We start from the raw sequence: 13,969 nt of genomic DNA on the forward strand, positions 1-13,969 counted from the left end.
ATGGCTCATGACCAGACTGGGCAGGACTTGCCCTGAGACCCAGAAAGGCATCTGTGCTGGGGTTCAACATATGCCCATCTGCCAGGCACAGCTGGGAGGTCATTCCAGTGCAGAAGACCAGTTTAATGGGCAGGGGTAGATAGCATAATGGTTATGCAAACAGACTGTCATGCCTGAGGCTTCGAAATCCCAGGTTCAATCCCCTGCGCCACCATAAACCAGAGTTGATCAGTGCTCTGGTTAAAAAAAAAAAAAAAAAAAAAAAGACCAGTTTAAGGCATGGTCTAGGGAATGATTTGGTGATGGAAAAACTGGACCAAGTTCACAAGAGATACATGGAGTGGGGGGCGCTGCTCCAAGAGGCTAGGAGGCCCTTAGGCTCCTGTGAAGTGGGGGAGAGTGAGAGGCTGGTAGAAGCATCTGGAAGCTAGCACACATGGGAGGAGCCATTGTTTCCACTGCTGCAGTGGAGGGGGGGGTCTTTGGAGAGTGGCCCCACCGCTTCCCAACTTAGTCTGTGCCCTTCTGGGTCTAGGCAAGAGCAGCCTGAACTACCCACTGCTGAAAACTCATGATCTAGAAGCTGGTATAAGCCCAAGGTTCTCTGATAAGGCCTCCACTTCTCCCACCACAGGATGGGCTTGTGGTCAGACCGCAGTCGACTTTTGCTCAACCCACTTTGTGGAGCCTAGGCTTCAGTCTAGGGGAGTGCAAGCACTGATACCCCTACTCTGTAGGAACCCTTCCTTGCTAGTGTCCCACCCAATGACTGTGGGCCACAATAGACTTCAGGACCCTGGGGGTGTGAGACTGCAAGGGACCTCCTCCCAACCACTTAGAACACTGCTCAGCTCTGGCTTATGGTGGTGTAGGGGATTGAACCTGGGGCCTCAGAGCCTCAGGCATGAAGGTCTTTTTGCATGAACTACTGGTCCTGAACTTAAAAAAAAAAATTTTAAGGGGCCAGGTGGTGGCACACCTGGTGCAGCACACAGTTTACCATGCACAAGGATCTGGGTTCAAACCCTGGACTCTCAACCACGAGGTTCTGAGTTTGATCCCTGGCAGCACGTGTACCAGAGTGATGTCTGGTTCTTTCTCTCCTCCTAACTTTCTCAGGAATAAATAAATTCTTTAAAAAATACTTTTAAGGATTTATTTCATGATAGACATAGGAAGAGAGGAGAAGCCAGAGCAGCACTGTGGGGGAAATGCTGTCTCTTGTCCCCACATGCCTTATATGTATATGAGCACAGTCCCCACCTGAGCCCCTCAAAAACTCTGTGACAGATAGGGAGACAGCATAATGGTTATGTAAAAGACTTTCATGTCTGAGGTTCTGAGTTTCCAGTTTCAATCCCCCGCACCACCATAAGCTAGAGCTGAGCAGTGCTCTGGTTACAAATAGAATTACAAATTATTAACTTAGTTAAAATAAATAATTAGAAAACAGTACTCAGTAATCACCATTTCTTTTTTTAAAAATTTTTAAAATTATCTTTATTTATTGGATAGAGACAGTCAGAAATCAAGAGGGAAGGGGTAATAGACTTTCCCCCTGCGGGTGGGGACTAGGGGCTCGAACTTGGGTCCTTGTGCATTGTAACATGTGCACTTAACCAGGTACGCCACCACCCAAACCCCAGTGATCACCAATTCTTTATGAATTGCATTTACTGAGTCCCCCCAAGTCCCAAACCCTGTGCTGAACAGCCACCTGGCCAGGAGAGGGAAGTCCAGGAAAGTAGTGGGAGTGGGACACTGTTCTTCCTGGGGCTGCTGTCACCAAGCCCAGGACAGCCATCTACTGGGACTGACTCAGTTTGGAGAGCAGTGCCAGGCAGGCGTAGAGAGCCAAGGTCTGGTCCAGGGCCTCTGGGACCCATCTCACGTGGGGGGCATTGGCCTTCAGCTCCAGGCCACACTCTTCCAGCAGGATCCAAATGGGTGCCTCTGGGCCCCAGCTGCTCCCCAGAGGCAGGGACACAGGCACAGGCTTCTGCCAGGGGGCGCTCTGCTCCAAAAGACTTTCTACCTATAGGAAAGAAAAACGTGGGCAGTCAGGGGACCCCTCCAGAGTGCTGATCCCCTGGGTATCTCTTGTTGCCACTCCAAAGCCCCTCTTCACCACTACCACTTACCAGGCTGCATGGCCCCAGAGGGGCCCTAGCCTCCAGCATCTGGGCCAGTTCCATATGCTGGGCCTCATTCAGCTCTGTGGGGGACAGACAGTAAAGAGGGGAGGCATCCTGGCCACCAGCCCCTTCACACCCTTCAGTGTCCTCCAATGCTCACCAGCTAATGCTCCCAGCATGTCCTCCAATGCTCACCAGCTAATGCTCCCAGCAGGTAGAAGAAGTGCTCCACCAGCTCCTCTTCCAGCATCCTGCAGGGCTGCACCAGGCACTCCAGCACATCACCCACTGGCCCAGTCTGTAACTCCACACGCCCGCAGCACAGGCCCTGCTCCAGCTGGTGGCACAAGGCCAGGTAAACCTGCATGCCAGCCTCGGACCCCACCCCACCCCCTTGCACTGTGCCACACCTCCAGCCCTGGCTCACCAGCTCCTCCAGGTGGTGCAGGGTCATCTCATCCCTCAGCACCTGACCTAAGCCTGTCAGCAGCTGCTGACACAGCTCAGGGGAAAGGATGCACAGGCCCTCGGCCTGGGCCTCTACCTCTGCTTGCAGGTCCTCAAAGTCCTGGGCCAGCATTAGAGAGTTCTCGGTGTGGGCTGCATCTGGGGGAATAGGATGTTGTTGCAAGGAAGACCCGAGGGAGGAGGGGGGTCATGAGGGCCACAGGGACTGGCAGGAAGGTTCTGACCTGACTGCAGCAGGCACTTAGAGAAGAATCCAAAGGGTTTGAGGATTTTGTAGGATGAGGGCATCTGGTCCCCTGTAAGGGAGGAAAACACGTGATCTGTGAGGAACATGGACAGTCAATGGACACTGTAGAGGGCTGAGTCCTTCCCTGGGTCTCCTAGAACCCCCACCTTCAACACCTGCAGCCCAGGAAGGACCCACATCAGGCTACTGCCCTCTTTCCCCATGTGCACATCCACTGAGATATGTCTGTGTCTCTGCATGTATATCTGTGCATGCACATGTATGTATGTGTGCATATTTGCATGCATGCCTCCCAGGAGTGAAGTGCAGATAGGTCTCAGAGTGAGGAGCTCCCTAAATCCCCACCTTGCTCCCCCTCCTACCCCCTGGTGTCTAGGTAGGGGTTGGGATGCATAGGCCTCACCTCCTCCAAAGGTCCTCTGCTTCTTGTCTGGTAAGAAGATGATCTCTTGTGTTCAGGGAGGAGCAGAGACAAGGAAGGCAGGTGAGTGGGTCTCAAGGTCCCAATCATCACTGGGACTCCTCCAGCAGCTCCCTCTGGAGCTTCCCTCCCACTTCTCAAACACTAGATCCTGATCCCTGGGGCTCTCTGAGACTACAGCCTGGCTGCTCTCAGCACTAACCTCCACCTCTTGCGGGCTCAGCCTAGGCCTCCCTGGCTCTCTGCCATTACCCCAAGCCCCAGAGGTCACCCAGATCCCAGCTCACCCCAGTCGGAGCCAATAACCAGGAGGGCCACCCGGAAAGCCAGGATGCTGCCTGAGGGGATGGTGAGTGTCTTCTTGCAGCTCCGGTGGCCCTGGCCCCCACCCTGGCAGGGATGGGCAGGGGTTCAGCATTGGATAGGGGTGGGGTCTGCCAGGGCACTGCCCTCCCTTGGGAGGCAAGGAGGCAAACCTGGAAGTACAGAGCCCCAGGCAGTGCTAACTGGCCTGAGCCCTCCCGCTTGCGTGTGTAGGTGACCTCCACCTCCTTCTGTGTCTGCAGCACCTCCGTCACCACGTACACATTGTCTCCACGGTGCCTCAGTTGCTGCAGGATCTTGTGCTCTGGCTTCTGCAGGTGTCTGTAATGGGGGGGGGGCCAGGAACTCAGAAGGGGAGCCCCACCCTTCCTCTTAGCCTAGGGACAGCATCCCTCCCTATACTTGATCTTTTATACAATCAAGTGGGAAGGAGGCTAGGGCCCAGGAGATGAGGCTTTTCAGTGCCCTGGTGGGGTCCCATGAAATCCCCCTGGGTGCCCTCGTTTGGGGTAGAGGCGAGCCAGGAGGATGAGGTCCAGTGGAGATCAGTAGATACCTCTAAGGCACTCAGCCCCTGGCCTGTGCTCACCTGGCTGTCTTTCACCCTCCATGCCTTGCTCCTGCCTGGGTTCAAATTTCCAGACTCCATGTTAAGCTAAGGGGGCCCCTTCATGTTCCCTCTACTCCAGCCCAGCACATCCTTCTCCCAGCCATCTGGTCATTCTGTGCCTAGGGATGCAGGACCCCTGACCATGGTCACTCCTTTCCAGCTCCCCACCCCACCACAGCCCTGTCCCTAGAGCTCCCCTCACATTTGTTCAGCCAGCCTGTTTTAGACACCCCAAGACTCCTGATGTTCCAAGGTCTGGGGCCAGGTGAGTGTAGATGGCTCACCTCTCCTTCTGCATTGCAATCCAGGTGTTGGGGGACACGCGCAGCGTGCAGACATTCATGGAGGCACTGGTGGTCCCTGACAGCGTTGCCCCGCAGCCCAGTTTCCCCTGCCCAGGTGTGGCCAGCTCCACATTGCCCTGCAGCTGCCCGTCCACCGTGTCTTGGAAGTGGAAGGGACCCACACGCTCCACGGCTGTGGCAGGAGAAGAGCTGAGGCAGCCCATCTGTTATTCCCTGTCCCACCCAAGCAGAGGGACATAGGGAAAATGGACCTCAAAGCCTGGTAGGTGATAGGTTCCCCCCATCCCACCTGTCCCTTTGCCCAGGGCTGTGTGTGGGTGCGTGTGCATGTGTGTGTGTGTGTGTGTGTGTGTGTATGTGTGTAGGGTACCTGGTTCTGGGGCATTGGGCTCCAGGATATCCTTGATGGACAAGTGGACACATGCAAAACGGGGTTTCCCAAACAAGGAGCTCGAGGGCTTCTGTATGAGCAGGTAGTAGGGCTGGAAGCTGGTGGAGCTCCCCAGGTTTTCCACAGGTAGGAGCCCCCCACTTCGGTCCAGCTCTCGGATCACATTCTTGATCACTCCCGCAAAAGCTGAAGCCATGTTTCTGAGAAAGGTTGTCGTCCGTCAGGCCCTGTACTCTCAGACTGACATTGGGGAATGGGGGAATCATGGGGTACTGGGGTACTTTCACAATGGAGAGCACTCTCACTCCAAACAACCCTGCACAGCCAGTCCTGAATGCTCTGGTAGCAGAGAGTACCTGGCTGTGCCAGTAGCCTTCACATCTGTCACCAGGTATCCTCCCTGTCACAGCCCTCACAGAGACTTGGCTGTCCATTGAACAGATGACCACAAAAAGCCTAAGACAGCCCTGGTACTCTTAGTGCTTGGCTATCCTAAAAGACTTTTGCCACTATGTCAACTTAATAAGAGTTAGGGAGACAACTCAGAGAGACCCCATCCAGGTGGCCCAGGAGGTGGCCCAGTGGTTAGAGCTCTGGACTATTGAGTGTGAAGTCTTGAATTTTAACCCTGGTATCACATGTGCCAGAGTGATGCTCTGGTTCTCTCTCCTTTCTTTAATTAATTAATAAATAAATATTGCAGTGTGGGAGGTGGTGCAGTGGGTAAAACACTGGACACCTAAGCATGAGGTCTGGAGTTTGATCTTTGGCATTCCATGTGCCAGAGTTATTGCTCTGGTTCTCCGTCTCATAAATGAATGAATGAATGAATAAATAAATATTTTGAACAAATCAGTGAGTCTTTTAAAAAAATTGCTTGGGAGGTGGTGCAGTGGATAAGGCGTTGGAATGCCAAGTATGAGGTCTCAAGTATAAGCCCTAGTATTGCATGTACTAGAGTGATGTTCAGGTTCTCTCCCCTCACACATACATACATAAAAATACATAAATCTTAACACAGAGATGGATCATACCAAACAGTTGCCTCCCACTCCTCCTAGGAGATGGAAGTGTTTGTTCCCCACCAGTGTCCCCAGTCCTCAGTCTTTCTCCACCCATGAGTCCTGGGTCCCAGGCTGAGGCTTCAGGGTTCAGCCTCAAAACCAGTCTGACCCTGGACACAGGAGCCATGGCCCAGCAGGAAGTCCTCTTCCTACCACCCGGAGGCCTCTGAGCCCAGCGCTGGTCTGAAATCTGCACTTGGAGGGTCCCAAGGCTTGTCTGTGTTGGGAGTGGGGTGGTTGGGGCAGCCTTCCCTGAGGCCCCGGATCCCCCAGTATATCTGAGATTGGAGATGGGCCCACCTTTACTGCTCTGAAGGCACAGGAAGCCATGGGCAGCGTGTGGGCAATCCCAACACAGTCAGGTTCATGAGTTCGCTAGCCAGGGGCCCAGCTTACCGGGTCCGCTGATGGACACCCTGGTCTCAGGGCACATGGAGCAAGTGCAGGCAGTGCTGCCGGTTGGTCCGATTGCTGCGGAGTTCCAGCACAGGCCCTGAGACAGGATACCAAAAACGAAAGCTTCAGTAGCCAGGCCCAGGGGCTCGTGGGAACGCCTCTGGCGAGCCCGCCTCTCGGGCTCTGCGGCCACCCGGAAGAGGGGAGCTGCACAACCCGGGAGCCCTCCCACCCCGCCCCCAGTGCCTGCTCCTCCTTAGACTCCCTGTGACTGTCGGGGTCTAGAAGCTCCAGGCCAGGACGCTCAGCCACATTCCTCCAAGGGAAGAGGTTCCCAAACATGTCATGGGGAAATGTAAATCAGAGCCCGGGGAGGTACCGCCTTCCCCTCTCCCCCATCAGGGTTGTATCAGGAACACACACACACACACACACACACACACACACACACACACACACACACACACACACACACGGGAGAGACTGTCCTGTGACTCATGTTTGTGAAAGATGAAGAACAGACAAGCCCAGAGGAACAAGAAGTAGATCAGTGCTCAGTGGTAACAGGGTTCTTTTTGGGGTGATGAAAATGTTCTTAGGGCTATAGAGATAGCTCACCCAGCACCGTGTGTGGCCAGCCTTGTGCCTAGCCCAGGTGAGACTTGGCAACACATAGATGTTTCACAACACCAGGGGAAGCTCTGCTCTCTCTCTCTCTCTCTCTCTCACACACACACACACAGACACACACATACACTCAAACACACACACACACACACACACACACATTCTCTCTCTCTCACACACACACATACAAACACACTCACAAACACAGACTCTCTTTGTTAGTCTCTGTATCTGAATGGAAAAGCATTGCTATGGGAATGATGAAATTGTGCTCTACATTTCAGGTCTGAAATGAAAATGTTCCTTTCATTCTTTTAGATAAGAAAGAAGTTGAGAGAGGAACAGGAGTTAAAGAGGAAGAGAGACACCTGCAGCACTGTTTCACTGCTAATGAAGCTTTCATTCTGCAGGTGGAGAACGGAGGGGGGGTCCTTGTGCTCAACTGGATGCACCACCATCTGGTGCATAAAGAAAATGTCTGGAGTGGGAGGTGGCACACCTGGTTAAGCACACATATTACCAAGGACAGGGCTGTGTTTGAGAGTATCAAAGATGCAGGTAACAGGGAGTGCAGATGCAGGCTGGAAGATGTTTTTGGCTGTCTAGTCCAAGCTGTGATCCAGAATTGCCTGCTGTGTACCTTGGGCCATACCGTCGGCCAGTTGCCCCAGCAGCTCTGAGTCTGGGGTCTCTGAGGCTTTAAGATCCTCTGTTCAGGGGTCTGAGAATCTGCTGGCTGAGGGTAGTGTGAGTTCTGGCACTGCATTGCAGGCCATGGCACCTAGGGAAGCTCTGGTGGTGCTTTCTCTCTTTGCCAGTGATTATATGATGAATCCATTCTTTCTGGTAACTACTTTTACTTCTTTCTTTTTATAGAGACAGCGAGAAATTGGGAGGGAAGGGGGAGCTAGAGAGGGAGAACGAAAGAGAGACACCTGCTGCTCTGCTTCACTGTTTATGAAGCCCCCTTCCTACAGGTGGGGATCAAGGGCTTGAGCCTGGGTCCCTGTGATGGCAACCTACAAGATGCACTCGTCTCCTCTCCCTTCTTTCCCTATCTGAATGGGAAAAATTGACTAGGGAATGATAAAGGAAAGGGAAAAAAAGCCAAGAGAAAGAGTTCTAAAATCAAATATGGAAGCCTGAACCCTTTCCAACAGCTCCAGGTGCCTGTTGTTCATGGTAGGTGGCCAGGAGGCTGTAGGGCTGAGTGTATGTGTATTCTCTTTCTCCTTGCCTCCATCTCTGCAGCTGAGCAAGGGCAGCAGGTGGTCCTAAGTATAGGTGCAGTTCACTATGAGTTTCTAGCTGCCAAGTCCTGGTTTTCTTTTATTTCATTGTCTTTCCCCCTTCCTTCCTTCCTTCCTTCCTTCCTTCCTTCCTTCCTCCCTCCCTCCCTCCCTCCCTCCCTCCCTCCCTTCCTTCCTTCCTTCCTTCCTTTCTTCCTTTCTCTCTCTTTCTTTCTTTTTTGACTTGTACCTCTCTGGAGCTTCATACCTGCATGATTCCACTGTTCCTGGTGGACTCTTTTTGTCTTTTTCTTTTTTTGCCTCCAGGATTATTGCTGGGTTAGTGCCTGCACTAGGAATCCACTGGTCCTGGAGACCATTTTTGTTGCTCTTGTTGTTGTAATTGTTGCCATTGCTGTTGTTGTTGGATAGATCAGAGAGAAATTGAGAGAGGAGGGGAAGATAGAGAGGGAGAGAGAAAGACACCTGCAGACCTGCTTCACCTCCTGTGAAGTGACCCCCCCTGCAGGTGGGGAGCCGGGGGCTCAAACCAGGATCCTTATGCTGGTCCTTGTGCTTTGTGCCACATGTGCTTAACTCTCTGTGCTACTGCCTGACCCCCGGACTCTTTCTTTTCTTTAGTATCTATTTAATTTTACTTTTATTATTTATTAATGGGGGCAACAAGAGCACCACATTAACACATATGGTAACAGGGATCAAACTCAGGACCTCATGTTTGAGGGTCTAACACCTTATCCACTGCACCATCTCCTGGGCTGCTTTTCCCATCCATCCACCCCCCCCCCCACGGTGAAATACAGAGAGGGAGAGACAGAGCAGAAAAGAGATAGCATAGCATTGCTCTACTGCTCACAAAGCTGCCCCTATGCAGGTGTGGTGGGCATTTGAACCTGGGTTCCTGTGCATGGTAGAATGTGCACTCTATGGGGGTTGGGTGGTAGCGCAGTGGGTTAAGTGCACATGACGCAAAGCGAATGGACCAGCATAAAGATCTGGGTTTAAGCCCCTGGTTCGAGCCTCTGGCTTCCCACCAGCAGGGGGGTTGCTTCACAGGGAGTTGAAGCAGGTCTGCAAGTGTCTGTCTTTCTCTCCCCTCTCTGTCTTTCCATCCTCTTTTGATTTCTCTCTGTCCTATCCAACAACAACAACATCATCAACAACAATAATAATAACCACAACAACGATAAAACAACCAGGGCAACAAAAGGGAAAAAAAAAACTTCCAGGATCAGTGGATTTGTAGTGCAGGCACCAATCCCCAGCAATACCCTGGAGGCAAAAATAAATAAATAAATAAATAAATAAATAAATAAATAGAAGCACTCTACATAGTAAGCTATCTCCTGGCCCTCTGTTTCGCATTTTATTCGAAGGACTTGACTGCTGTGTGAGTGAAGGGAGTGAATGGTGAGGGGTCTGGGTCTCCTGGGGATCCTGGTGTTGTCAGAAGTAGCAGGCAGGTCGTAACCAGGTCAAGAACTGTAAGGGCGGCATGCACTGCTGGCAGCTCTTGACCTGGAGTGACGTATGCTCTGGCTGGGCAGGGAGGAGCTACACAGGCAATTTGTCATGCACACTTCTACTTGTTGAGCAATAACCAAACATGAAAGCACTGGGGCTGGGGGTGGGGTGGTGATCATCTGGGCTGCTGACTTTTGGCCAGTGGGCTGAGAGCACAGGAAGCCAGCTAATCTTTGAGCAAAAGTAGAAGGTGTGTGTGTGTGTAGGCTGGCCCTGCTTGCTAACTGACTGGGAGGGGAGATTAGGACATCTACATGACCTGTCCTCTTCATGGCACCCCTGTTATGTGAAAGTGAATGAATGTCCTCCAGAGCCAGGGGTAAACCATGTTCCCAGTGGCCATAGTGGCCACGGGTGGGGAACTTGGGAGGGCTTTCTAGTGTTGCAGAGTGGCTCTAATGAAGGAATAGTTCCTGCTTCCATTTACATCATGGAAAGGTGACAGTGGGGACAGAAGGCCCTGTGCGAGGGGTGCTGGCCCCAGGGAGGAACAGAGCAGCAGTCAGATGTGGGGGATAAACAGGGGAGTACTGGAGGGGAGCGTTAGGATTGGAGACTAGTTTGGGAGACAGGGAATCTTGCAAATAAGGGCAGCAGAGACCAGGGGGTTGCCAGGCACCCAAACCCATTTGTGGTATATGGCCCCTCCCCCCTACAACTATAACCTGACTATCCAGCCAAGGGTGCTGGGACTGGGGAATCCTATAGTTGCAATGATATAGAGCAGGTGTGGATGTTGGTCCTTACTGAGGGCTAATAGCACCCCTCACCCAAGGTGGGTGGGAGCATTTGAGTGGCCTCACCACATCTGGACCTCTGAGGTGGGGAAGTCACTGCAGATTTCTCACCTTTATTTATTTATTTATTTATTTATTTATATTTTATTTATTATTATTATTATTATTGGCGATGAGGGTTATCACTGGTGCCTTTGCCCTGCTTCACCATTCTCAGAGGCTTTTTTTTTTAGTTAAGAAAGGATTAATTAACAAAACCATAGGGTAGGAGGGATACAATTCCACACAATTCCCACCACCCAATCTCCATATCCCACCCCCTCCCCTGATAGCTTTCCCATTCTCTATCCCTCTGGGAGCATGGACCCAGGGTCATTGTGGGTTGCAGAAGGTAGAAGGTCTGGCTTCTGTAATTGCTTCCCCGCTGAACATGGTTGTTGACTGGTCAGTCCATAATCCCAGTCTGCCTCTCTCTTTCCCTAGTAGGGTGGGTCTCTGGGGAAGTGGAGCTCCAGGACACATTGGTGGGGTCTTCAATTCAGGGAAGCCTGGCCGGCATCCTGATGACATCTGTAACCTGGTGACTGAAAAGAGAGTTAACATACAAAGCCAAACAAATTGTTGAGCAATCATGGACCCAAAGCTTGGAATAGAAGAGAGGAAGTGTTAGGGGGGTACTCACAGCAAACTCTAGTGCACTTCTGCTTTCAGGCATATATTTTGCAGTAGTTTACGGATACATGTGAAAGAGGCTTTTTTTTTAACCTTTTTGATAGGAAGTGAAGTGAGAGAAGAGAAATTTTTTTAAAAAAAATTTATTTATTTAATTTATTTTTATATTTATTCCCTTTTGTTGACCTTGTGTAGCTATTATAGTTGTTGTTACTGATGTCTTTGTTGATGGATAGGACATAGAGAAATGGAGAGAAATGGGGAGAGAAAGACACCTGCAGACCTGCTTCACCGCTTGTGAAGCAACTCCCGTGCAGGTGGGGGGGGGGGCCTTGAATCGGGATCCTTACACCAGCCCTTGAGCTTTGCGCCACTTGCGTTTAACCCGCTGTCCTACCACCCGACCCCCGAGAAGAGAAATTTCTTTAGCACTGATCATCACTTGTGAAGTTTTCCCTCTGCATATGGGGACCAGGGGCTTGAACCCAGGTCTTTCTACATGGTAATGTGTATAATTTACTGGGTGTACCAGTACCCAGCTCCTAATTAACAAATTTGTTATTATTATTATTATTATCTTCTCAGTTCTGGTTTAAGGTTGTGCTGGGGATTAAACTTGGGACCTTCAGTAACTCACACATGAACATCTTTTTGCATAACCACTGTGATATCTCACTGGTCCCTAATTCTTCTTCTTCTTCTTCTTCTTCTTCTTCCTCTTCCTCTTCCTCTTCCTCTTCCTCTTCCTCTTCCTCTTCTTCTTCTTCTTCTTCTTCTTCTTCTTCTTCTTCTTCTTCTTCTAGCGTTTGCCCTTCTTCCGTAGCTAGTCAACAGCGTCAGGTTGAGCTTGATGTAAAGTTTCGAGACCTCCTTTGAATCTGGAGAGGTGGCAGTCATTGACTATGTGGGTCATTGTCTGTAGCCTCAGGGGCAGTTTGGGTCGTCTCTGGCTCCCCAGCGATGGAACATAGCGGCGCACCAGCCATGGCCTGTTCGATAGCGATTGAGGAGGCCCAATCATAACGTGCTAGGTCAAAGCCGGGTTGACGCTTGCAGGAGTCTGTGATGAGGTGTTTGTTCTTTACCTCAGCTGACTGCCAACTCTGTTTCCAAGAGTCTGGAACAGAGAAGTTCAGTGTAGGCGTAGGGGACCAGATTGGGTGACGAGATGTCAAGCGTTGGACAGGGTGGGCGAAGATATCCGCGTATATTGGCAGGTCCGGTCGAGCGTAGACGTGGGAAATGAACTTAGATGATGCCACATCCCGACGAATATCTGGCGGGGCGATGTTGCTAAGAACTGGCAGCCATGGAACTGGGGTGGAACAGATAGTTCCAGAAATTATCCTCATGGAGGAATATAATTTGGAATCGACCAAGTGGACATGGGGGCTACTGGTCCCTAATGAATAAATCTTAAAAGCAAAAGAAAAAATGAGGCAGGAGGGAAAATATCTTTTTTTTCAATATTTATTTATTTATTTATTTATTCCCTTTTGTTGCCCTTCTTTTATTGTTGTAGTTATTATTGTTGTTATTGATGTTGTCATTGGATAGGACAGAAAGAAATGAAGAGAGGAGGGGAAGACAGCGAGGGGGAGAGAAAGACACCTGCAGACCTGCTTCACTGCTTGTGAAGTGACTCCCCTGCAGGTGGGGAGCTGGGTGCTTCAATCAGGATCTTTACGCCGGTTCTTGCACTTTGTGCCACCTGTACTTAACCAATTACGCTACCTCCCGACTCCAAGGAGGGGAAATTCTTTAAAAATTTTATTTATTTATTTTCCCTTTTGTTGCCCTTGTTGTCTTTTTTATTGTTGTTGTAGTTACTATTGTTGTTGTTATTGATGTCATTGTTGTTAGATAGGACAGAGAGAAATGGAGAGAGGAGGGGAAGACAGAGAGGGGGAGAGAAAGACAGACACCTGCAGACCTGATTCACCGCTTGTGAAGCGACTCCCCTGCAGGTGGGGAGCCGGGGGCTTGAACTGGGATCTTTATATCGGTCCTTGTGCTTTGCGTCACATGCACTTAGCCTGCTGTGCTATCACCCGACTCCCAGAGGGGAAATTAAAAAAAATTTATTTATTTGTTTATAAAAAGGAAACACTGACAAAACTATAGGATAAGAGGGGTACAACTCCACACAATTCCCACCACCAGAACTTGGTATCCCATCCCCTCCCTTGATAGCTTTCCTATTTTTTCTTTAACCATCTGAGGGTATGGACCCAAGATCATTGTGGGATACAGAAGGTGGAAGGTCTGGCTTCTGTTTGCTTCCCCACTGAACATGGGTGTTGACAGGTTGATCCATACTCCCAGCCTGCTTTTCTCTTTCCGTAGTGGGGAAGGGCTCTGGGGAAGCAGAGCTCCAGGACACATTGGTGGGGTTGTCTGTCCAGGGAAGTCTGGTTGGCATCATCTTAGCATCTGGAACCTTGTGGCTGAAAAGAGTTAACATATAAAGCCAAACAAATTGTTGACTAATCATGAACTTAAGGGCTGGAATAGTGCAGATGAAAAGCCAAACAAATTGTTGACTAATCATGAACCTAAGGGCTGGAATAGTGCAGATGAAGAGTTGAGGGGGGGGGTCTCTGTTTTGTCGATAGCTACTAGGCATATTTTAGTGATATTCCAAAGGGCCTGTGGATATACTAGTTTTTTTTTTTTTTCCTGAGCCTGAAAACTGATATGTAAGTGGATCCAAATTATTGTCTGGGGAGATGATGTCATGTCTGGAAAAGGGACCAGAATGCTGGATCAGGGAAGAGAGTAGCTACCAAATTTGGGAA

General features: G+C 50.5%; 1 protein-coding gene across 5 annotated transcripts; it reads right to left on the bottom strand.

Annotated features, from left to right (window-relative positions):
• Positions 1–1,524: 1,524 nt before the first annotated feature.
• On the bottom strand, positions 1,525–6,722 carry GSDMD (gasdermin D). 5 transcript variants are annotated; one of them, XM_016185146.2, is made up of 11 exons: positions 6,362–6,718; positions 4,881–5,101; positions 4,490–4,699; positions 3,748–3,916; positions 3,559–3,661; positions 3,254–3,298; positions 2,828–2,899; positions 2,563–2,741; positions 2,331–2,472; positions 2,142–2,215; positions 1,526–2,035 (listed from the first exon to the last, which is right to left on the bottom strand). In XM_016185146.2, the coding sequence occupies exons 1-11, from the start codon at positions 6,701–6,703 to the stop codon at positions 1,805–1,807; spliced, it is 1,788 nt and encodes a 595-aa protein (XP_016040632.2). In that variant the 5' UTR covers positions 6,704–6,718; the 3' UTR covers positions 1,526–1,804. The 5 variants fall into 5 exon arrangements, with proteins under 5 accessions (XP_060054239.1, XP_016040632.2, XP_060054234.1 ...); XM_007516057.3 differs by having other exon boundaries at positions 1,528–2,035; positions 4,490–4,682; positions 6,362–6,499; XM_016185145.2 differs by having other exon boundaries at positions 1,528–2,035; positions 4,490–4,682; positions 4,881–5,141; positions 6,362–6,499.
• Positions 6,723–13,969: the final 7,247 nt, after the last annotated feature.

The sequence above is a fragment of the Erinaceus europaeus genome, chromosome 1, assembly GCF_950295315.1.
Source record: "Erinaceus europaeus chromosome 1, mEriEur2.1, whole genome shotgun sequence".
Lineage (NCBI taxonomy): Eukaryota > Metazoa > Chordata > Mammalia > Eulipotyphla > Erinaceidae > Erinaceus > Erinaceus europaeus.

Excerpts from the sequence above, each read along its gene's own strand:
- GSDMD (XM_016185146.2), bottom strand. The coding sequence starts at position 6,703 with ATGTTTGGGAACCTCTTCCCTTGGAGGAATGTGGCTGAGCGTCCTGGC. Across the intron at positions 5,102-6,361 it reads GGTGTCCATCAGCGGACCCG|AAACATGGCTTCAGCTTTTG; the intron begins GTAAGCTGGGCC and ends AACCTTTCTCAG. Across the intron at positions 2,900-3,253 it reads GCAGAGGACCTTTGGAGGAG|GGGACCAGATGCCCTCATCC; the intron begins GTGAGGCCTATG and ends CCTCCCTTACAG.